General features: G+C 46.6%; 1 protein-coding gene across 6 annotated transcripts; it reads left to right on the top strand.

Annotated features, from left to right (window-relative positions):
• Positions 1-381: 381 nt before the first annotated feature.
• Positions 382-20,828, top strand: si:ch73-242m19.1. Of its 6 annotated transcripts, none has more exons than XM_047337580.1 (46): positions 383-665; positions 1,109-1,181; positions 1,285-1,395; positions 1,501-1,614; positions 1,784-1,978; positions 2,070-2,172; positions 2,927-3,078; positions 3,234-3,386; positions 3,972-4,073; positions 4,409-4,576; positions 4,656-4,726; positions 5,138-5,255; positions 5,347-5,550; positions 6,180-6,509; positions 6,751-6,951; positions 7,354-7,475; positions 7,576-7,804; positions 7,890-8,092; positions 8,951-9,103; positions 9,413-9,506; positions 9,605-9,739; positions 10,540-10,694; positions 10,785-10,896; positions 10,995-11,044; positions 11,122-11,298; positions 11,444-11,549; positions 11,801-12,005; positions 12,128-12,266; positions 12,418-12,571; positions 12,737-12,832; positions 13,415-13,579; positions 13,683-13,918; positions 14,174-14,312; positions 14,581-14,701; positions 14,813-14,922; positions 15,484-15,633; positions 15,813-15,860; positions 16,251-16,418; positions 16,627-16,779; positions 16,883-17,017; positions 17,578-17,730; positions 18,603-18,812; positions 19,477-19,597; positions 19,849-19,911; positions 20,154-20,287; positions 20,577-20,828. In XM_047337580.1, the coding sequence occupies exons 1-46, from the start codon at positions 526-528 to the stop codon at positions 20,628-20,630; spliced, it is 6,525 nt and encodes a 2,174-aa protein (XP_047193536.1). In that variant the 5' UTR covers positions 383-525; the 3' UTR covers positions 20,631-20,828. The 6 variants fall into 6 exon arrangements, with proteins under 6 accessions (XP_047193537.1, XP_047193536.1, XP_047193535.1 ...); XM_047337579.1 differs by having other exon boundaries at positions 4,656-4,741; positions 10,540-10,688; XM_047337578.1 differs by having other exon boundaries at positions 4,656-4,741.
• Positions 20,829-20,973: the final 145 nt, after the last annotated feature.

Genomic DNA, 20,973 nt, shown 5'->3' with positions numbered 1-20,973 from the left:
TCTAGAGGAGCTGCTCGGCTGCAGACTCCACTCTGCAGGCGCCGTGGAGGTGATTCACTATTGGACAACCGCATCACAGGCTAAGAACCTATCACACCACTGTATCCAAGAAGAAGTGGACCAGCTCAATTAAGTCGAGGTTTTTCAATGCAGGAGCTCTGATTGCTGATGCAGTTTGCTGCCTGACAACTGCTGCACTGTGCATAATGTATCACTCACCTACTGTATATATTATAAACTATAGTAATATGGTAAGTATCTTAAAGAACACAATAGCACTGACGTCATAGTATCCACGGAGGACATGGTGTGATATTAGAGCCCTCTACTGATCAAATGCAGTCACTGTGCGAGTCCAGGGGAAGGGGAAAAGAAACCCATCTGCATGTCTGTCTCCATGGATACTCCACAACAAGTCAACACTGAGGCAAAGATTCCTCGGGACTCCAGAGGAGGAGGATGTTTATGTTTATGTTCTAAAGTTTCCAAGTGTGTTGGTCCTGAACGGGGACAAGTTGTGCCACGATGTGTGACGCGTACAGAGTTTCCTCCTCTGTCCGGGTGGAGCAGATGGAGGCAGAGCTGTTGCATCAAATCTCAGCACTGCGGGCCGAGATTGAGGAGAACGGATGGCCTCGCGGAGCGGGGACCTCCAAATCATACAGGTTGGGAAGCCTGGTGATGGTTTTAATTTATTAATATTCAGTCTTTGATTCAAAGCGTTTGGTGTAAACTGTCTAGATAAGCGGTTACTTGGAACTTAAATTCACCTTTTTTGTTTGTTGTAACTTGGGATGTTCAAGCTTGAGTTTGGCACCAGAAGGAATTTCACAAGTTTCTCTGAGCTCACCTTGAATCACAGCTATTTTGGAAGCTAATCCAGATCCAATATATTAACATTTTGTCTCAAAACCTCCAGTGCACCCATACATTAAGAACTAAATTTTTAGTGTCAAGAGTCTTGACTCATCCCCTCTGAGAAATAACTTTTTTATATATATATGTATAGGAGACAAAAAAAAAAATCTTCCACGAGTTAAAAAAAGAAAATGATGTTTTTTTGGGGAAAGAGCTTTTTTAAAATTATTAACTTCCAGTTTTGTTTCAGTTCTGTTCTGCCTCCAAAAGATATTTCCTTCTTCCGTATGGAGAAGGAACATGCACTGAGGAGGGGGCTTCAGGTGAGACCAAGTCCAATCCATCTTTTATTTTTCGAGAGGGCCGGAGTCAAAGGGAAATTAATTCATTGTTTAAAAAATCTACCTGGGCTTGTTTCTGTTTCAGGTGGCTGAGGCGTTGCCCGTTCAGTCTCCGGCCGACGTGATGCAGCGAGAGCTGGAGAGTTGCTTCAGTCTCGAGTACACGCCGGACACTCTGCCTCCTCTCCTGCACCACGTGAGGACGGCATGAGTTTCACGTGCCGTAGAATGGAATGCAAGATATAAGAGAAAAGGTAATACAAACTCATTTAAATTTTTTTTTTTGTAATTTCATCCGCAGTTTTACACGGACAGATCATATCACTTGGCTCAGATCAAATACCTGCTCATGCTGAGATGGAGGAGATTCTGCCGCCACGCCAGCGTCATTGAGAAGCTTTACCCTCACTACAAGGTGACGACCTGGAAAACAATACTCTCATTTTGTCTGGCAATTCAGCAAAGGACTGATCAAGATGCTTCATGACAGGGGGTTCACTGGTTTGTGTCACAGCTGTTTGCATACAATGTTCAGCTTTTGTTTTATGTGATCTGCAAATTCTGAATTCCCCCCCCCCCCTCAGGAGCAAGTGGCCCATCTAACGCGTGAGTACGAGGACGCCGTTCAGCGAGCTCGCAGACTGTCGGCGAGCCGGGAGGCGATCCTGAGCGGCCGAGGGAACCCTGCTCACCTGCTCACTCGGGACGATGTGCTGGTTTACCTCCGGTGGCTGGTCTGCCACCTGCACTCTGTCCAGACGGTTCACAACTTCCTCAGGGTACAGAAAAAAACAAATCCACACTCATTTATTAAAGTTGATCTCTCTTTTCTGCTGTCCAAGGTGTTTTATTTACCGCATGGATTTACAGGTGCTGCACTACATACCAGCGGGTGAAAGGAAAGATGAAGAATGTCAGACAACCATCCCAAACCAGGAGGAGGAAGCTTCTCATCAGACTCAACGTGCTGATGGTGAGAGCCGGACCCGCGGTGTCCTGGAAATCTACTGGTCATTTGGAATGAAAAGAGTTTTTTTATCGCCTGTGGAGAAAGAATGTACAGTGCAACTGTCATATGCACCTGTACATGAAATAATCAGATGATTAGATCATGAGATTTGGATCCAAAATCAAAGGCTTATCTGCTGCAGACTATGAATATAGTCTGACATAGTGGTATTTTGTCCATCAGATTTGAATACTTCTTGTCTATAAGTGGAACCCTTTGACTGGCTGGAAGAAAAGTCAGTGTGTTTACCAAGAACATTATGATCCACTGGTAAAAACATCTGGCCACTGCTTTAATTTAAACCTCTGCAATTACATGACAACCCGGCAAACACCATCTGCCGATCACGAAGATCTTGCGATCTGACGGAAAGCCCCCCAGAAAGGACTTGCACCTGATAGTGAGATCATTCTGGTCAGCTGCTTTCACCAGCGTCTTCTTGGCACCGCGATTGTTGACGTGCAAAATTCCATTCAGGGAAACAGGGTCAGCGGGTCGTGTCAAATGGTAGAAATAGAAATCCTCCTTTGCATCAAAGTGATAAATATGATAAAACAAATTGGTTAAATGCAACTACACAACAACTTATGTAAAACCTGAAAAGGGTTCAAAAGCAAGGACAAAGACACGGGACGTTTAGACTTGAGTAACAGATGATAAGTGAGGTGGACAACTTTGAGTGTAGATTTTTCATCCTCCTTGCTACTTTCAACTGCAGGCGTTTCGGAGCAAGCGGAAAATGTCCCCCTGCTCCCCGTTCACCTGGAGGCGTTTCTACCCGAGCTGCAGTCTTTAATATCCTACTTCCGCCTGTCACATGACACTCGGAGACTCGGGACGGCTGCAGATGAGATGGAGCTGTTCGTCGTGGTAGGGCTTGTTCTCATGGACTACGACACGACACATGCACAAATAACGTCATCCAGTTCTGTGCCAACGGCACGTGTTTAAATGGCACGAAGTCGAGCCGTGGCGTCGCTTGTCGGCTGCATTCGAGGTTGTTATCGCGGCCTCCGTCTCTCCAGGTGTGGAGGGCGTTCGGAACAATCTTCCGACGACAAGAGCAGATGAAAACTTTTCCGGCGTACGGCGGCACGGAGGTCGGAGAGGGCCAGTGGGGGAGGAAGAGTGCGGCCACGGCTCTGAGGAAGGAGGCCAACTGGATCCCCTTTGTCCAGGTGAAACAGGCAATCCACATATTTCATTCCGCCCATCCCAAACTTTTTCCACTCGTTTTCCTTTGAAATACAACTACTTTGTTCCCGAGACCCAATACAATATAAATGTTCAACCAAAGACGGATGCTCCTTCCACCTCGCACAGGCTTTCAGAAGTTTTAGAGGCAGGAAGCGGTAAATCATCCATTACGTCACAATGTTGCACAAAGAACTGGGAACCAGTGAACAATAAAATACAACGAGCATTATCAACACCCTCTCTTCAAAAATACTTTCTCAGTCACTCTTCCCCATTGTCCAAGCGTCAACAGCTCCCCTCTGTATTAATGCAGCCCTGAAGTGTGTGTGTGTGTGTGTGTGTGTGTGTGTGTGTGTGTGTGTGTGTGTGTGTGTGTGTGTGTGTGTGTGTGTGTGTGTGTGTGTGTGTGTGTGTGTGTGTGGGTGGGTGGGTGGGTGGGTGGGTGGGTGGGGGGGGGGGGCGGGCGGGCGGGGGGGGCGGGGGGGTGTGTGTGTGCTTGTTTTTGTTTTTCTTTAATCTATAGGACAGAAGGTGGTGACGGTTCGGTTTGCATTTTTGTTCTTCAGGTGAAACCCAGACGGGATCCTTGGCGGCAGAAGCTCATCACAAAGCTGAAGGAGAAGAAGTCTGTGGACGAGCTGCTGAGGACGCACTGCAGCTTCCTGCAGGTGAACGGTGGTTTAGCTCCGAACCCACGTGGGGTTCTCCTCTAGAGAGGAATCTGATGAGTTGTACGTTTCTGTATAGCTGCCGGGACTTATGATTGTCATCCTCACAATAGGTTTCCACGTCTGCGTCCAAGAAGAATCTGTGAGAAAATGCCTTAATTAAGTCTCACGGATAGAATGAGTAGCTGGGTTTAATATCATTTTTTTTAAATACATTTTCTACTGTGCAAAAGAGTCCGCTGCACCTCTGGTGTTCCAATAACACATGCAATCTGATTTTCTTTGTTGTGAAGACATATATTCTGTATCTGAACAGGTCTTCTGTATCTGACCAGGTCCCCGATCTGCTCCAAGTGGCATCGGCTCTGAAAGAGCAGGCCGCCCGTGTCGGCGACTCACGCCTCACGCCGACCTTCACGTCCGCCCCACGCGGCAGCGAGACCAGACGACAGAAGACCTCCGAGATCTGGACGAGTATTTACAGCGCTGCGGGCGTAGCTCAGGCACGTATCGTCCAGTTTTTTTCCGGCTTTTTCCGGCTCTGCGGACTGTATCAAACATTGGCACTTTTTGTCTCGTTAGGAAACGCAGAGCCTCTCGTCCAGATCCAGAGGCAGAGGAGGCAACGACCAGAGGAGTTTAAAGAGTCAAAGGTCAGCAACTGAAAGGTGTGCAGAGTAGACTTCACAATATGATGTGGTGTTGCGTTTTTTTGACTGGAAATGAACCATTTATTTAACGACCTTTTCATAATGGATTTAGTTTAAAAAAGCGAACATTATCTGGTTCCTGTTTCTCCGATGTGAAGATTTTGTATGATTATTTTGCTCTTGTATACTTTTTCAGACAGAACAGGTGATTTGAAGATGTAACCTTAGTCTTGGGGGATTTATAATAAGCATTTGACATAATTTGTTGATAAATTGTAAACTTTTAAAGTAAAATCAAACCAAAAGATGAACTTTGCCGTCTTAGTGACTCTCGAAAAACTCGACAACAGCCACATAAAAACACAAGTATCACATAAACCTGTCATAAAACACCTGCCACTCTTCTGAGTTCAGCCTGCAGCTTCTGGACCTGGATGACAGTTTGGAGGACGGAGCCTCGGACCCCATCGTAACCAGAGGGGCTTACCTGTCCCTCATCTTCCTGCGTCACCTCAAACTCAGGGAGCTGCAGGTGAGGCGAACAGTGGCAGCCTGTAGGTGTGCGCTGGAAATGCCCTGACCCCTGACGGTGCTCAACATCGTCGTTTCTCCGTCGTCCACAGCGCGTCTCTCTGGGGATGCTGAACTACCTGCGCTCCGTGGAGAGGACGCTGACCTTCGACCTGGCGGGTCTGCAGCTGGAGGAGGGGGAGCTGCGCAGCACTGCGGAGGAGACGGGCTGGATGAACGCAGCCCGGGGGGGAGATGGGGAGGCAGGGGGTCTCGGCTCGCGCCAGTTCGACCACAACACTCCGGTCGACTACAAGGTGCAGGCGGCTGTGTTCGATGACACGAATTCTGCCGTTCGGAGTGAATGTGAAGTACATGTTTGATCTTATGAACATTCAAACTATTGCAGTCATAAGAATTCTTAGGAAGCAGAATATTTCAACAATTTCATGAAATAAGGCCACCAAGTGATTTTTAAATATTACCGGACATTTTAAACATGTATTTATGTTAGTATCATTATTATTCTGAATGATCTAAATCATCACGTTCATTCAGAATACGTTGCATGTTTTTTCTTTGAACAGCAGGAGCCGGAGTTACTTTAATGAAACTGTGTTTTTTGGATGTTGATGTGGAGCCACGTGCAGGAGATTAAGACTTTCCTCGTCTGAAAGAACAACTTTGGAGGACAGAGGAAAAGAACTGTCGGCTCTCCGTCTCAAACGACTGTCAGATGTCGACTTGCTCGAACATCTGAGCAGTCAAATGAAAAGGCTCTGGGCAACTCGACTTCAACGACATGTTTGTCTTGATACCATTGCAGCTCTTTATTATGGTGTAATTTCAATCCAGCTGAGGTGGTGAACATAAGAATAATGAAAAGGAAAAAAGGAAATTCATAGTCTCTCCTGTTTGCATTAACACAGCGATACTTCTACTCCAGGTTCACTGCTCAGAGTTTATGGAGTTTGCCGAGGTGGAGAATCTTCAGGACTTCTACAGCGCCGAGGAGCGTTTCGTCCACACTCAGGACCAGAGGGGGTTCTACATTGTGTACGACGCTGCGCTGCGAGACCTGGACGAGCTGGAGAACGAGCTTCTTCTGATCGGCTCACACTTTATCTGGAGGAACGGGACGGAGAAGATGGGACAAGCCGAGGCCTCCGCCTCGACGGCTGACCTCCGGTCCTGGGCCCAGACGGACGTGGACCGAGTTGCGGTGCTTCTCGACTTGTGGACATGTGAGACGGAGTTTTTGGAGAGCAAAGTACAGGTACGGTGATGTTTATGTCCATTTGTTGTCTCTCCTCTCATTCACGTACTTGCATCATATGATCAGTCGCTCGGTACATCATTTCTGATGCATCAATAAACGAAGAGGGCCAAATTTGGGAGGAAATGATTTTGCAGAATGAGTATTTCAACTAAAATATGTTCCTGCTTTCCAATTCCTTTCTCAACATCCAAAGCTTCCTGGATACGCCTTGAGTTTCTTGTGTTTTTCTTTTCTCCAGCTCTTAAACTGTTACTGTGAAGCCTACCAGCACACGGCGGGGACTGAGGAGAGGTCTGCACTCGCCCGGGTTATCACTGACATCATGCACCACAGACCACAGCTGGACCTGAACCAGGATTACTTTGCTCAGGCCTACAGGGCGGAGATCGACTGCCTGCGAAGTCACCAGCAGCTGATCAAAGACATTCTGGATAATCAGGTGATTCAAAAAGAAGAACCCCCCCCCCCCCCCTGCAAAGGTGTGTTCATGTGCAAAAACTTTGAAACCAATATCAATCATCAAACTTGGTGGAAAGATGGCGCCTGGGCTCTGAAAGAAACATATTCCATTTTAGCAGATTTGCTGCAGGTCTTCACTCTTGGAAGTTGTCATGGGGCTTTCGTTCTCCACTCAAATCTTAATGTGATCTTTAAATCTAATACATTTTGTTTTGTGGAATTCTTCTCTCTCGATCTATGTGTAAATGCAGCAGTGTGTGCACATCGGCCACTTTCCCCCCGGGATACCACTGCGCCTCAGCTTGATCTCGTCCTGAACCTCGTTTTTCCGTGTCGTCTTTGGCTCGCGTGTCGTGACGGATTGTGTTGTCCCTCCCGTCAGATCGAAAAACAGCGGCAGTACCTCCGTCGTATCTGGAGGATCGATCGCAAAGCCTCCAGCCATGACTTTGGCCTTCCACTGAACTACATTCCCAAACACTTGGTCTCACTCGGAGGCAGCAGGCGAGTGAACAGAGACGTCGGCACAACCACCCTGAAGTCGGTGTACTCGAGTCCATTTTGTCGTCTTGACACCTCTGTATTTACCGCCTTGTGCTTGCAGCCCGGCACAAATGAACGTATTCCTCCTGGAGGTTCACCCGTCCCTCTGCCTGGCCTCGGCAGTCTATCAGGGTTTGGTCCAGGCCCACAGCGAGCTCTGCCAGCTGCACCGGGCCACGAGCGCCTCCGACAAACTCGCCCTGCAGCGGCAGCTCCTGCGGCGGGCCCTGCACAGCTGGAACCACCTGACCTCACCCGGGGCCTCGTACAGTCCTCAGATACAGAAGGATGTAGGTTTCTGTGCTGGAAAATGTACCCAGAGGAAAAAGGCAAGCGATCAACTCCGTTCCACTTTCTTTCCCCCTCCGCCCGCAGTTGTTCTCAGGTGTGTTTTTCGAGGACCCACTTTTGGTACAAAAGGTCGGGCGGGCGTCGGTGAAGTCTGCAGAGGAGAAGGACATGCAGCAGGGGACAGAGACACAGTCGCACGCAGTGGCAACTTCCTCCAGGCTGCTGGAGCTCGTCACCGTCCGCCACCGACTGCTGGAGTCGGCCTCCGAGACTGCACATCTGGCACAGTTAAGATAACACTCACACCAGGGCAGAGGGGGGGGGGGGGGGGGTTTCCGAAGTGTGATGTGCGTGACATGTATGTCTGTAACCGGACTCTGACCCAGGCACGTTTGAGGAAAATTCAACTAAAATGCCGATAACTATTAAATGCTATTTTTTAATTTGTATTTATTTATTTAATCTTTATTCAAACAGAAGAGCCTATGAGATACTTTTTTCAGTATGTCTCTATTTAAATCTTCAGTAAGTGTGAATTTGTCATTTCGCTATCCTTTTTTTTAAACATAATTTTTTTTTGACCTGATTATCCAGAATATTAACGTTCAGTACAATCTTCCATTTTCTTTTTTTTATTTCATACATTTTTCTAATTCTGTATTTGTTAAACTTTTCCTGTAAACTCTTGGTTTTGTCCTGACTTTCCTCATTTTGTCAACAACTTCAATATTTGACCAACACAACCTGAGGTCCAAGTTTTGACCAACACAACATGGGAACATGCGCTGATGCTGCTCTGGCCATAACTCTTTCATTTTTTTAAGAAAGGACAGGAAGAGCCTGACTCGTTTCCTTCCATCTAACCTTTATTCATTTACCCAACGATCCTTAAAGGCCACACAGCATCAATAATATGTTAGGCAACAGAGTTGCATTAGTTGTGGTTCGATTGCAACCGGTATCGGTATAAACTGACCAAACAACCTTCCCCCAGCGTCTGATTAGAATCTGTAGCCATTCAAATGATCCGATCATCTGTCCACGTCTTCCCATGTTGGTTCGGTCACGCTGCAGTGCATCGATTGTGCAACTCGAGTGAATGCCAGTGGCGTGTCCGGCTGTGACCTCCAGTGAACTCTGTCCAGGTTGTACAGAAGCGTGGCCTCGGAGCTCGGCTTCAGCGAGGCCCACCTGTATCTGAGGCCGGTGCAGTTTGAGGCCGCTGAGCAAGGAGAGCAAACGGAGCGGAGGCCTATTTTGATCACAGCGGTGCTGGAGGATGACACGTCTGTGGACAGGTAAACAAAACCGCCCGCCGCACGATTAAATCTTCCAGTAGACGTTACGGACACATCCAGGGAGAGGTTTATGCCCTCGTTTCGGTTTCCTATCACAGGCTGTACTTCTCCACATGTTCGTGGTCGATATCAAAACAGATGTCAGGCTTTTTGTCTTCCAGTCAATCCAGAAACACTGTACGCATGTTTGTTTTTTTCCATACCTCTGTGTCCGGCCTCCTCCTCGTGTGCTCTCTTATTTCTGCTTTTCCACTAGAGCACTGAAGTATGATTCAAAGGGGGGTTATTAAAGAGCGGTGTCGTCCGCAGGTTCATCCCCTCCCACCTGCCTCTGGGTATCCAGGAGCTGGACGAGGACCAGATCGGCAGGTTTAGCTTCAGCTCAGAGGAGGAAGTTACTCGCGTATGTTAAAATGAAGCAGTGGATCTTCGATTACAAATAAGGATAAAAAGGATCAAATAAACAAAACAGATTGGTGTTTTTTTCTCATGTCCTCATAGCTTATGACCAAACAGAGCATTGAGAACCTCCAGGTGACGCTGGCCTGTCAGGTCGCTCAGAAGAACGCCTTGATAAGTGCCGTGCAAGTGGCGAGTCTTTGCCATTGGGCAGGAAGTGTGACCTCATCAGCTGAGGTTTGTATTGTTCACTGGTGCTAAAATTTCATGGAAAGTGTTTCCATTTATTGCTGCTGTATTATTGTACTCCATCACATCTGCTGGTTATTTGACAGCTGGAGTTCCTCGCTACTTCTAGTGTAACATTTTCATCATGAAAACGCATGATGAAGATTCTTTTTCCAACTTTTTCAGCCTCATTATTTAAGAGGAAATCAGTGGCTCTGAACCTTATTTGACTCGTCGGGACGCGTTACAAAAATGATCTATTTGAGCTGAATTGTCATGTTTCAGGTGTCGGAGTTGTTTGCTGTTCCACAAAAGAGCGATTTCCACCCCTCTATACATTTATAGGTTTATTTAAAAAAAAACATTTTTAGACTGAAAGAGGAAAATTAATAAGCTATTTGTCAATCATCTCAAGATTAAATAACCTAAATGATGTATGATGGATAAAACTATAGTTCCACCTCGACCGACTGCAAGAGTTAATTATCATAGCTATATTTTTACATAACATAATTTTATAATAATTGTCTGATGAAATATGTATATATATATATTTGTGCTACACTTATTGGGACCATTGATTACATGATGTGCTTTTCATTTTTGATACTTAAAGCATATTTCTTAACCTGATAACTTTACTTCAGTGGTATTTTCTGTATGACTTTGGCTTTTTCATCAAAGGTACTTTTACTTGAGTCAATAATGTGAAATACTTTATTCCACCACTGGTATTATTAGTGCCTTGACATAAACAATCTGCTGTTTTTCATACTTCAGTTCAAGTGAGTTTGATTTTCATTTTTCAGAGCGAAGAAGCCCTTCATCATCATGATGAAGATTTGATATCTTCAACATGTTTTGACTCCAGACTTGGACGCAGCACTGACAACCCGCAGGAGAAGTCAAACTCTTCACCGCCCTCGGGCGTCACGAGGACTCCCAACGCCAAGCAGAGGTACATGTACGTTGCCATGCAAGGGACTTTTAGCGATGACTAACAGTGCTCTTGTGCCGCCTCTTTAACAAATAGAGTCGTGTTTGTCTCCTCCAGGCTGACGGAAGCCTTCGTGTCCGTACAGCGGGAAAAAGTGGGCCTGCGTGACGAGATGCTGCACTCGTTTACGAAGAAGAGACAGGCCGCGGGGGGCCTTGCACAAGCCCCGGTGAGTCGCGCTCGGTGGTGGATTTCCAGGGAGCCGAGCGGCACGATGAATCGCGATCGTTTGCCCGTGAAGCCAAATTCATTTCTCTCACTCTGCAGGGGGAGGCGGCGAAGATCAAACGGAGCCTCATAATCGAATTTCTCCAGAAGTACGTCCACGAAGAACAACTCCATTCGCACGCCAGGTGTTTCCTCACCCTCACTTTGTCTGCCAACATTCCCACAGATTCAGCACACGGATCTCTCAGTATTGCGTGAGAGCGCAGATTGTCGCGTACTACTCCAGTCTCAGCTCTCTTCTGGACGACACCCCCTCCATCCGTCAGTCCCACTTCATGACCGAACGAGCCGGCGAGCCCAGAGTTGTACCGGATTCAGGAGCTGACCTTTGCCCTGACCCCAGGTACAACCCGTTTTAATTTCAAGAGCAACCGCACGTGCATGACACTCGCCCGGTCACCGACACTTGTGCGTACCTGTTGATGAACGCGTGTCAAAATAGGCGGCATTTACGTGGCGGCTCCCTCTTGTCCCCTCTTGTCGAGCAGCAGGCCGCAGCGGTTGTTGTCCGCGGACGGCCAAACCCTCCTCGACCTGTGGGTCGTCCCCCCCGTCTGCGGAGTGCTTCACATGTTCGAAACGCTAGAGACGTCGGTGAGACTCTTGCATTATTCACACGGCGGCGCAGAGAGTGATAAGTTAAGTTGAGCTCCTTTTCGCTTTCAGGCTCTGCACAAGACCATGAACTTGGGAAGACCCCCCCCCCCCCCCCCCCCCCCCGTGTTCATCTGTAGCATTTCAAGTGCTTGTTCTTTAATGTTCATGTTAAGTCTTGATCCTCTGCAGTTCATTTAATTAAACTGTAGATAATGTTGCCCCCCCCCGTGTTGCTCTGACGTCAACAGGCCTGTGCCGCAGCTCTCCACCACACTCTGCACATAGTATCAGCCCTTCATGACGTCACTTGCTACCTGGTGAGTTTCTCCAGACTTGGAAACACCGAAATCTCCCGCAGCGGGAGGAGAGTGCAGCAGCAGCAGCAGCAGCAGCAGCAGCAGCAGGCGCCAGGCTCTGGTCTCGTGGCCGACTGGGGAGGAACGGAAGGCATCGGTGAGGGTCGAGGGGTTCAAATGACAGCATCGCGCCTGCCCCTCGTTGGAAAGACAAGAACTGATAGAAATCGCAGTGATCTAGTTACATTAATCTCTCCTCCTCCTCCGGTTGTTGCACAGGAGCAGAGCTGCTGGAGATCCAGCGGCAGGTCGACCGTCTGCCTGATCCCAGCAGCCCCGAGTCCGTGGGTCGCCTGCTGCAGCTGCGCAGGCAGGTGCTCCTCCTGCGGTTCGACGCCGCCGTCAGACACCTCATCAGGTCAGTGCATCTGGGCCGCAAAACACGCGCCCTCTGCCCGCCACGGCCCGCTACAGCTCCGAAGCCTCCAGTCCGGCTGCTGCCACCTCGACTCTCGCGGGTATATTTGAAGATAGTCCAGCAATTTTCCTTTGGTCTCCGTCGTGTTCAGGGAGGCGTTCCTCTCCGCTGGCGATGTCGCCTCTTACCAGAGTGTGAGCGACAACATGGCGGCGGCGCTGCCTCTGCTGAGCGACAGCGTTCAGTCGGACGTGTTCAGCCTCACGCTGCCTGTTCCTCCGCCTCTGGAGACTCGAGGCCGTCAGGTTGGTTTTGCTTTAGGTTCATCTCATCATCTCATCATCTCTTTTATCATTTTATTTCAATCGTCACCGCTCTTCTTAGCCCTCAGAGATCTCTTTTCTCATCTCTCTCATCATCTTTTGTCTCACGTTCATCTCGTCTCCTGTTTTTTTCCCCTCCCTCTTCAGGCACAGAGGATGTTCTCATGGAGAAGTTTCCTAGCTTGTCATGGACTGTTCCCTCTGCACGTTTGGAACATCCCATCCATCGAATACTGCATGCAGGTTCAACACCTAATATGTTTTCTCACGTGTTCATTTCCAAAATATTCTTCCTCCCCAGATTATTACACTTAATGACTTTGTTGTTTTTGTTCTGTTGGATCTATTCATTTCATTTAAGGGGCAGCTTGCCTTGCATTAAACACACAATCATTCTCCCCAGAGGATAAACCCTTTCGAGCTCCATCCACGGAACAATTTTTCAACTTGTGTGGACTACACAAGATATCTTGGATAATTATATATAATCTTGTTTACATATATATGTTTTAAAACAAAAAACAATAGCCCAAACCCTTTTTATTTAATGGGATTTTACTTTTACAACACCGTGTCAGGACAAACTTAACATTTTATTCCCCACAACTGCCAAAGTTATAGGAACAGCAAAAAAATGATATTTCATATCTTTTTGTATTTTGTGATGCAAGAATTTCAACCTGAGACATTAAACTTCAAATTAGGTGCTACTTGAATCACTGGGCTGAATCTCCTGTACGTTCAGGGGAAAAACACAAATTCCTAAACGTGACAGAGACGCGAGCAGACACACGTTGGACTTATTGGAGTTGTGTTCGTCTGCAGCTGTGTCTGAGCGGGCTGAGCGACTGCAGCAGACTGCAGGCCAATGCGGCGATCCTCGGCGTGTCGCTGCTCGTGGAGGACGTCCTGAGCAGCGGAAGAGGCGCCGGGCCCGTCCGTCTCCACGGCAACAGAGATGACCTTCTGCACGACGGAAAACCTAATCAAGTAAAAGACTGGCTCGCGAGTTGTTGTGGAAAAATTCGTGCTCAACCAGGGGGGGGGCCCACACGATTCGGGTCACGTTAACTATGTTTTGTCTTCGTCTCAGGAGGATGAAAGCTGCCTGGAAACCGAGGTGGAGGAGGAGAAGACGTGTGTGCCAAACTCCACTCCTCCTCCTCCTCCTCCTCTTCAGGATCCGGTTCGAGTGCAGTCGGTGTTGAAAGGTTTCCTCCTGCTGACGAAGCAGCTGCAGGTCTTCAAGGAGAGCTGGGCTCGGAGACGGCTGGGCGTCGACGTATTCAGTACGCCCGGCTCGTACCGGCAGTTCGTGAACCTCTACAGGTACTGCAAAAGGTTCAGAAAAAAAGCTGGATTTCGTCGGATTTCTGTACAAAAGTTTGCTAGGTAGGATTTCGTGGCGTCGATAAAGACAATGTGAAATGATGAAAAGCTCCAGAAACAGTCACTAAAAGGACCTTGTGGAAGATCGTCTTCTTCAGCTGTTGTTCCTATGTTTAATAGCTGGTTGCTAAAGCAATGCCTATTTCAATAGATTCCATGTGTCCCATATTTAAATACGCTGTATTTGCTTTCCAGAGCTGAAATCTTTTACCCCAGTATGAAAGCTCTGGCTCAACAAATGGGTAAAGCGCGCGACTACGAGCTCCTCATTTCTGGCGGCCAGTCTTTCCTGCCCCCTCCTGGAGCTCCAGAGATTGATGTGAAAGCCTGGCAGGTACAACTACAACTACAACACACACACACACACACACACACACACACACACACACACACACACACACACACACACACACACACACACACACACACACACACACACACACACACACACACACACACACACACACACACACACACACACACACACACACACACACACACACACACACACACACACACACACACACACACACACTCTCTCTATGGCCCTACCGTCTTAATAACAGGACCTCATTAGCTTGTAAAATGTCATCTTGCCTCAGCTCAGCAGGCTGCTGGAGAGCGCCGAGTGTGACATGATCCGGGCGGCGCAGAGGAAGGTCAACAGAGAGCTGACCCTGGTGGTCTCGGAGCGAACTCAACAGAATGCGTGCCTCCCGACAGGTTGGAACGGAGAAGAAAAGAAGAGAAAAACAGAATTCAAAGTTACACGGGCAGTTGCAGTAAAAAAAAAAACTAAAAAACTAAAAAACAAACTCTTCTGTGTTTGGTCAGAGCTGTGGAAAAAGAGCCCGCTGAGGTGCAGTCTGTCTCCTGAGCGGCCGCAGATTGTGGAGACGTTCGCCGCGCAGCTGATGGACGGAGCTGAGCAGGTGGAGGGACAGGTAGGGAGAAGGACACGTACTATGTAACCGCAACGCACGTACTGATAGCTACTAGGGTTTGCAATTTGGTGCGGTTAGGAAGACCTTGGGCCTTGGCGGATGGATACGCTCTACTGAGTGCAGTTCTAGTTAAAAATGTAACTGTATATACTGCAACACAGGGACTTCAAGCAGCACTTATATAGAATAAGGTGGGTCATTGAGAAATAGACATACATCTTCTGTTTTTCTTGCTTTTGTACCACAACAATATGGCCAATTAGACAGACACTTTTGTACCTCTGGGTATGATTTTCATGTTGTAACGAATAACAATAATGTTAGATTTTTAAGTAAATATGTCCACTTCTGTACGTTTTGGATTTGTTCCTCTCATGTAGTGTTACTTTGCCGACGTTGAAATGCTTGAATGCATTACAGAGAAACAGTCCTGTGCTGCATTACACATGTACTGCGAGTTTCACTTACAGGACCAGAATAAGAAGAAGAAAAAAAACATGCAACTGTGATTTGGAGTTTTCTGTCGAAGTACTAACGGTCCGGAGTGTTTCTCTCTTCCAGCTGAGGATCTCTCAGGATCACCTCCGGCAGTGTTGCACTCACCTCGGCTCTTCCCTGATGGAGCGGGAGCGTCGCGGCTTCCTGCTTTACTCGCACTTTTATGAGCAAATCCTGCAGCAGGAGACGCAGCTTCTGTACCAGAAAGAACAAGTACCTGAGTATTTCATCACCTCGTTCAAAAACGATCAAACGATACATTTCCCCGGCACCTTATGTAAACCTAATCCAAAAGGCAATCAAGGACTAACGCTCATGTTAGTCTTTGACTTTCTGCCAGAAAAACGTGTAAAATCTTTGGTGTGACATCTTCTTTTCCCTTTTGACCTCAGGATTTAAAGAATCTCAGTGAGTCTCAGACGAACAACCCTCACAAAGAGGTAGGTCCTATAATTGTATTTAAACTACTAAGACTCTGTGGCTTAAAGATATGACATCGTCATCTCAGGAAAAAGCCCTTTTTCACAAGCGCTCATCTGCCACTGTTCTGCTCGACTGCTGGGAAATTGAAGGTTTTGCTCAGTGGAACTTATGCAGCACAGCTCAAGGGATGACAGTAATGATGAGTAAGTCCACGGGGAAATAAAACTGTGTCACAAACGTCAATGGATTAACAGCTTTTGAACAAACATTCGAGTCCTAATGACTCTAGGATGCCACTTAAATCTTATCACCAAATTCTTCCGGCTGCACTTTCAGATCAAGACAAACCAAGTGCGTTGCTGCCACAAACAAACCGCGTGTCTGTGGTGCGTTTTGCTGCTCCTCAGGTGTCAGGTCTGTGTCGCGGGATGGCGTTGGAGATCTCGGCCCTGCAGGCTCGAGTCGCTCACCTCGAAGAAGAGAGACGTTCTTCAGAGGAACAACTCGGCCTCCGATTTAAAGAGCGCTACGACCCTCTGGTCCGGCATCTCTTCTCCACCTGCATCCAGCTAAAGGTGAAAACATGCATTCTTATCTGGGACCTTTGGTTGAACACATTCGGTATCTGTCCTCACAGGCTTTTAAATTATGTAATAATAAACAATATGTTCACCTCTTTTACAAACGACATCCTCGCATTTAGAAGGTTGTGTAGCTCTGTTACGTTTATGACTTTGTACAAAACAAGTTTGATGTTTATCACTTACTACTTCTGAATCTCAGGCCAGGCTCGACGAGCATCGGCGGCAGACGCAGCAGGATGTGAGCGAGATGGTGAACAGAACGAGGCGGGAGGGAGTGGACAGAATCATGAAGCTCAAGGAGAAGTACGGCTGCACCACAGACGACGATGGACTCGCTCTCACACAGTCAAAGGTGAAAGGCAGGCGCAGAAAGTGCAAGATAATATTTTCTAAAATCCCCCCCCCCCAAAAAAGACCTTTACTCACACACTTATGTGCCATATGCGTTTTGTTAGAAGGAAGAAGTCCACGAGTTGAGCCTGGAGAACAGCCGGCTGACGGCTCTGCTCGGCAAACTGAAGGCTCTGCGTCGATGGAGGCAGGTGGTCGACGAGGAGACACTTCACCGACGGCTGCTTCAGACTCAGCAGGTCGGCAGCTGCACGAAGAAATATCATATGTTCAGAAGTTCAGAAATTCTTTACCTGCAGGAAGGCGACAAGAACCAAAAGCTTATGGTCAACTGTCTGTTTCCTTGAATGTCTTAATTTCTAATATCATCACGCATGTCAAAGGTGTAATTCATGGAAATATTACACGTATATATGTTTAATGGATTAAACAAACTTCATGTTCTGCTTTTACCTTTGCAAGCATAAGAGAAAGAACATTAATATACATGCATTTTATTCCGTCATTTATATTTTCAAGCTCTAATTATGTCAAAACATACTTCATTGTCCTTGTTGCGTATATGCTGATAAGTCATTATTTAACAAACTGATTGATTTATTTGGACATTAAATTCTACTTCTGACTCATTAGAGAGCTCATTTGCAGCATGTGTCACTCCTTTTTCATCCCCCTCACTTTATAAACGTGCAGTTTCTTTGCTGCCATGTACATTTGTCGTAACGTGTTTTTGGAATTCGATCATTACAGGAGCATCACATTAGTTACCAGTGGTGTGGTCATTGCCTCTTGTGTCCAGCGGGAGATCACCAGTCGCACCGAGGCCCTCAGGGTGAAGATGGCGGCGGAGGAGGAGGCGGTTTCCCTGCAGGAGGAGCTGGACGTCGCCCGGCAGATGTTGAGCCGCTGCCAGGCCGAGTGCAGCCGCACCAAGAAGCTGCTCAGCACGAGGGTACGTCAAGTCTCATCCACTGTGGAGGAAAACGTACAGACAGTTACCCATGACCAGATACATGTAGGTAGAACTCTGCATCCTTGTATTAATTCACCAGACAGTTAATATGAAATTGAATTGGAATATTTCTTAAAACTGAAATTGATAACCCTTTTTTTTTTGAAGATTTAAAAGTTGTTAGTTTATGCAAATGACATTGATTTTAAAAGGTACAGTCCCACTTCTCTTGTTTGGCTCTTGACTGGGAACAACAGTGCATCTGGTTTCAAAACAATAACAGCATGAGGGACGTTTTTTGGATTGGGGTGCCACAGAAATTTTGGAAATTACCCTCGAAAGATTATGTCTGGAGCTTTTGTTAAAATAAACCTGTCCATTACAGTTACAGCACTGTCCTGAATACATATATACTGATCCAAAACCCCAAAACATTCAGTTAACTAACATAGATCGTCAGAAATATTCACATTTTAGAAGTTGATTCTGCTTTGAAACAAATTGGATCAGCAAAATGGTTGACGATAAGTCAGCCTGAATACCAGTGAGAAGTAGAAAATGACATAATCCTGCAGATTATCTGTATTTAAATCTATTGATCACAGATCAGCCTGTATTGAAAACATGATTGATTATAGTTTCCTCGTGGTTGAGGTTTTTGGGGGCGTCCTTTCACATCTTTACGACCTCCGCCTGGACCAAGTGACAGATTCTTCACCTACAGACTCAATGATTCATATAAAACTGTACAGCGAAGTAACAACAATTTCATTGGTCATGTCTAGACACTGGGAGGCTTAAAAACACTATGATGCTGCCAATCACAGCGTAGACGTTCTCACTACATACCCACTTAATACACTCGCCCACAGACGGAGGAGCTCCAGGTGGCCAGGCATCGGTCTGCGCAGGAGGCCCGCACCAGACAGGAGCTGGAGACCGACCGAGCGCAGAGCCTGGAGAAGATGAGAGCCGACGTGGACGACAGAGACCGGCAGCTCCGGGCGCTCAGCGAGCAGCTGGACCGAGGGGGCAGGATGAGCCAGTTACAGAGACAACGCAGCGCCAAAGAGATCCGACAGGTCTGTGCATTAGATGTATTACTACTGTATGTGTGCGTGTGTGAGCGTGATGTACAAATAACCGACTCCCCAGAGCAGAGTATCCATACTGTCAGACATAAAAACACATATCGTCACTGAAAACCGTGTCCTGTATCTCCATAATTACATTTTTTTTTTGGTTCACCAAAATTTGTGATACGTGCTTTTCACTGAACAGTGATATTAAGCAAAAAATTATGAAGAAAATGGCTACTACCTTTATTTTCCTTTATAGTCCATGTATATTTTAGATCAGTTAAACACTGAAGATTAAAATACATTTTGAGAAAAATACACACATGAATTATGTATTTTAGTGTTTGAGCTGTGGTGGATGCTCTTTAGTTTGTGCCTCACGAAAAAGAGGTCCAACATTTTAAAGGATCAGGTTTCATTTGAAAGAATAAAACAATAAATAAAGAGTGCAGTGGAATCCAACATTTTTAATTTGAATTGCAAGTTAAACTAAAAAACTGAAATCATGACATCGTGATGATGGCACTAGAGGAAAAGTCACGGAAGAGTTATAAGGAAAATCTGAATAAGATATTTCATTCTGGACCAAATTGAGCATCCCAAAAAAAAAAAAAGAATCTTTAAAAGGTGAAGAAGTGAACCTCTATTTCTGACTGTGTGGATCTAGGTGAAAGGTCAGCTACATCAGGAGCGCTGCCTGAAACAAGAAGCCTTTCAGCAAGTGGAGACGCTGAAGAACCAGGTGAACGACAAGGAGGCAGCTCTCCCCGGGTGCACCTCTGCAGCAGGTACAGTACACACACACACACACACACACACACACACACACACACACACACACACACACACACACACACACACACACACACACACACACACACACACACACACACACACACACACACACACACACACACACACACACACACACACACACACACACACACACACACACACACACACACACACACACACACACACACAAAAAACTCGGGACTCGTTTCTCAAACAGTTCCCAATTGTCTCTGCTCTGTTACAGGTCAAAGCCGGACTTGTTTCACGCTGTCAGTCAGCAGGTTGAGCACTAGAAGCCCCTCAGCAGGTACATTGCCCACCCACCCACCACCATCTCACCATCGCAAGAGCACTGAAGACATAATGTACAAAAAATAAAAATCATATCATATGGTGAGAGTTATATCTCGATTTGTAGCTGCTCATGCGGTCCAGGAGTCAAATAAAAAAGGCATCGGACGAGCCAGACACATTTGAAAACTCTGTTTTAGATTGTGTCGCCGCGTCGCTGTGTGCAGAACTGAGGCTCAGTCTCTATTTCCGTCTCAGGTCTGCACAGGGTCAGTCGGCAGCTCGGCAGCCTCACAAACTCCGCCGCACTTCAGGACCTCGCCGCAGAGCGAAGACACCGGCGAGCAGAAACGGCCAAGTGGAGTCGATCGAACGCAAGAGCGGGCGGAGCGGTGAGTGAGACTTGGAGAGTGTTATTCAACTCAAGTTTTAAAACTCCCAAAAGAACTGGAGTGGAACTGCCTGGAAGGATAGTTGACATAAAAGACACTGGCTCAGTTTTCAGCACCTCTGTTCTTCCTACAGTTAGAGCCCAGTGGCCTGTCCAGTGTCACCAAGTGTTATATAAATATATAATATTGCAATATATGTTTAAAGTTCAGCTTCTCCTGATAACGACCACGATATAAAATACACAATCAACTTTTCAAAAACCGCCTCTGTTTGTTTTTTCTCTTCCAGGATCCTTCTCGCCTGCGTGTCCTGACCGCAGAGACGTTGCTACCTGAGCTGTGAGATGCAGTAAATGTTGGAAATAAGCCTCATCATCCAAGACACAAGAGTTGCTTTTCAAACCGCATCTTTTATTTTATTATTTTTAAAATGTCAACGTTTGCATAATAGAGCGGGACCAAAATGTGCTTATTGCTATGTGATTATTGATAAATAACAAGACACTTCATGTAAAGATAATAAATGTTAGCCGTGACATCATTATCCGTCATATAAATATTATCAATCTAAGAAGTACAATACAGTGTTGCATATTATTTTTCTATTATACTTATTTCATCGCTCTTTGGGGGAAAAACAGTCAAATGTGTTCCTTTGAAAATACACTTACTTGATGATGAAGATA

Source organism: Scophthalmus maximus, chromosome 15 (genome assembly GCF_022379125.1).
Source record: "Scophthalmus maximus strain ysfricsl-2021 chromosome 15, ASM2237912v1, whole genome shotgun sequence".
NCBI lineage: Eukaryota > Metazoa > Chordata > Actinopteri > Pleuronectiformes > Scophthalmidae > Scophthalmus > Scophthalmus maximus.
Note: the sequence above shows the minus strand (reverse complement) of the source record. Positions and strands in the feature narration are given on the sequence as shown.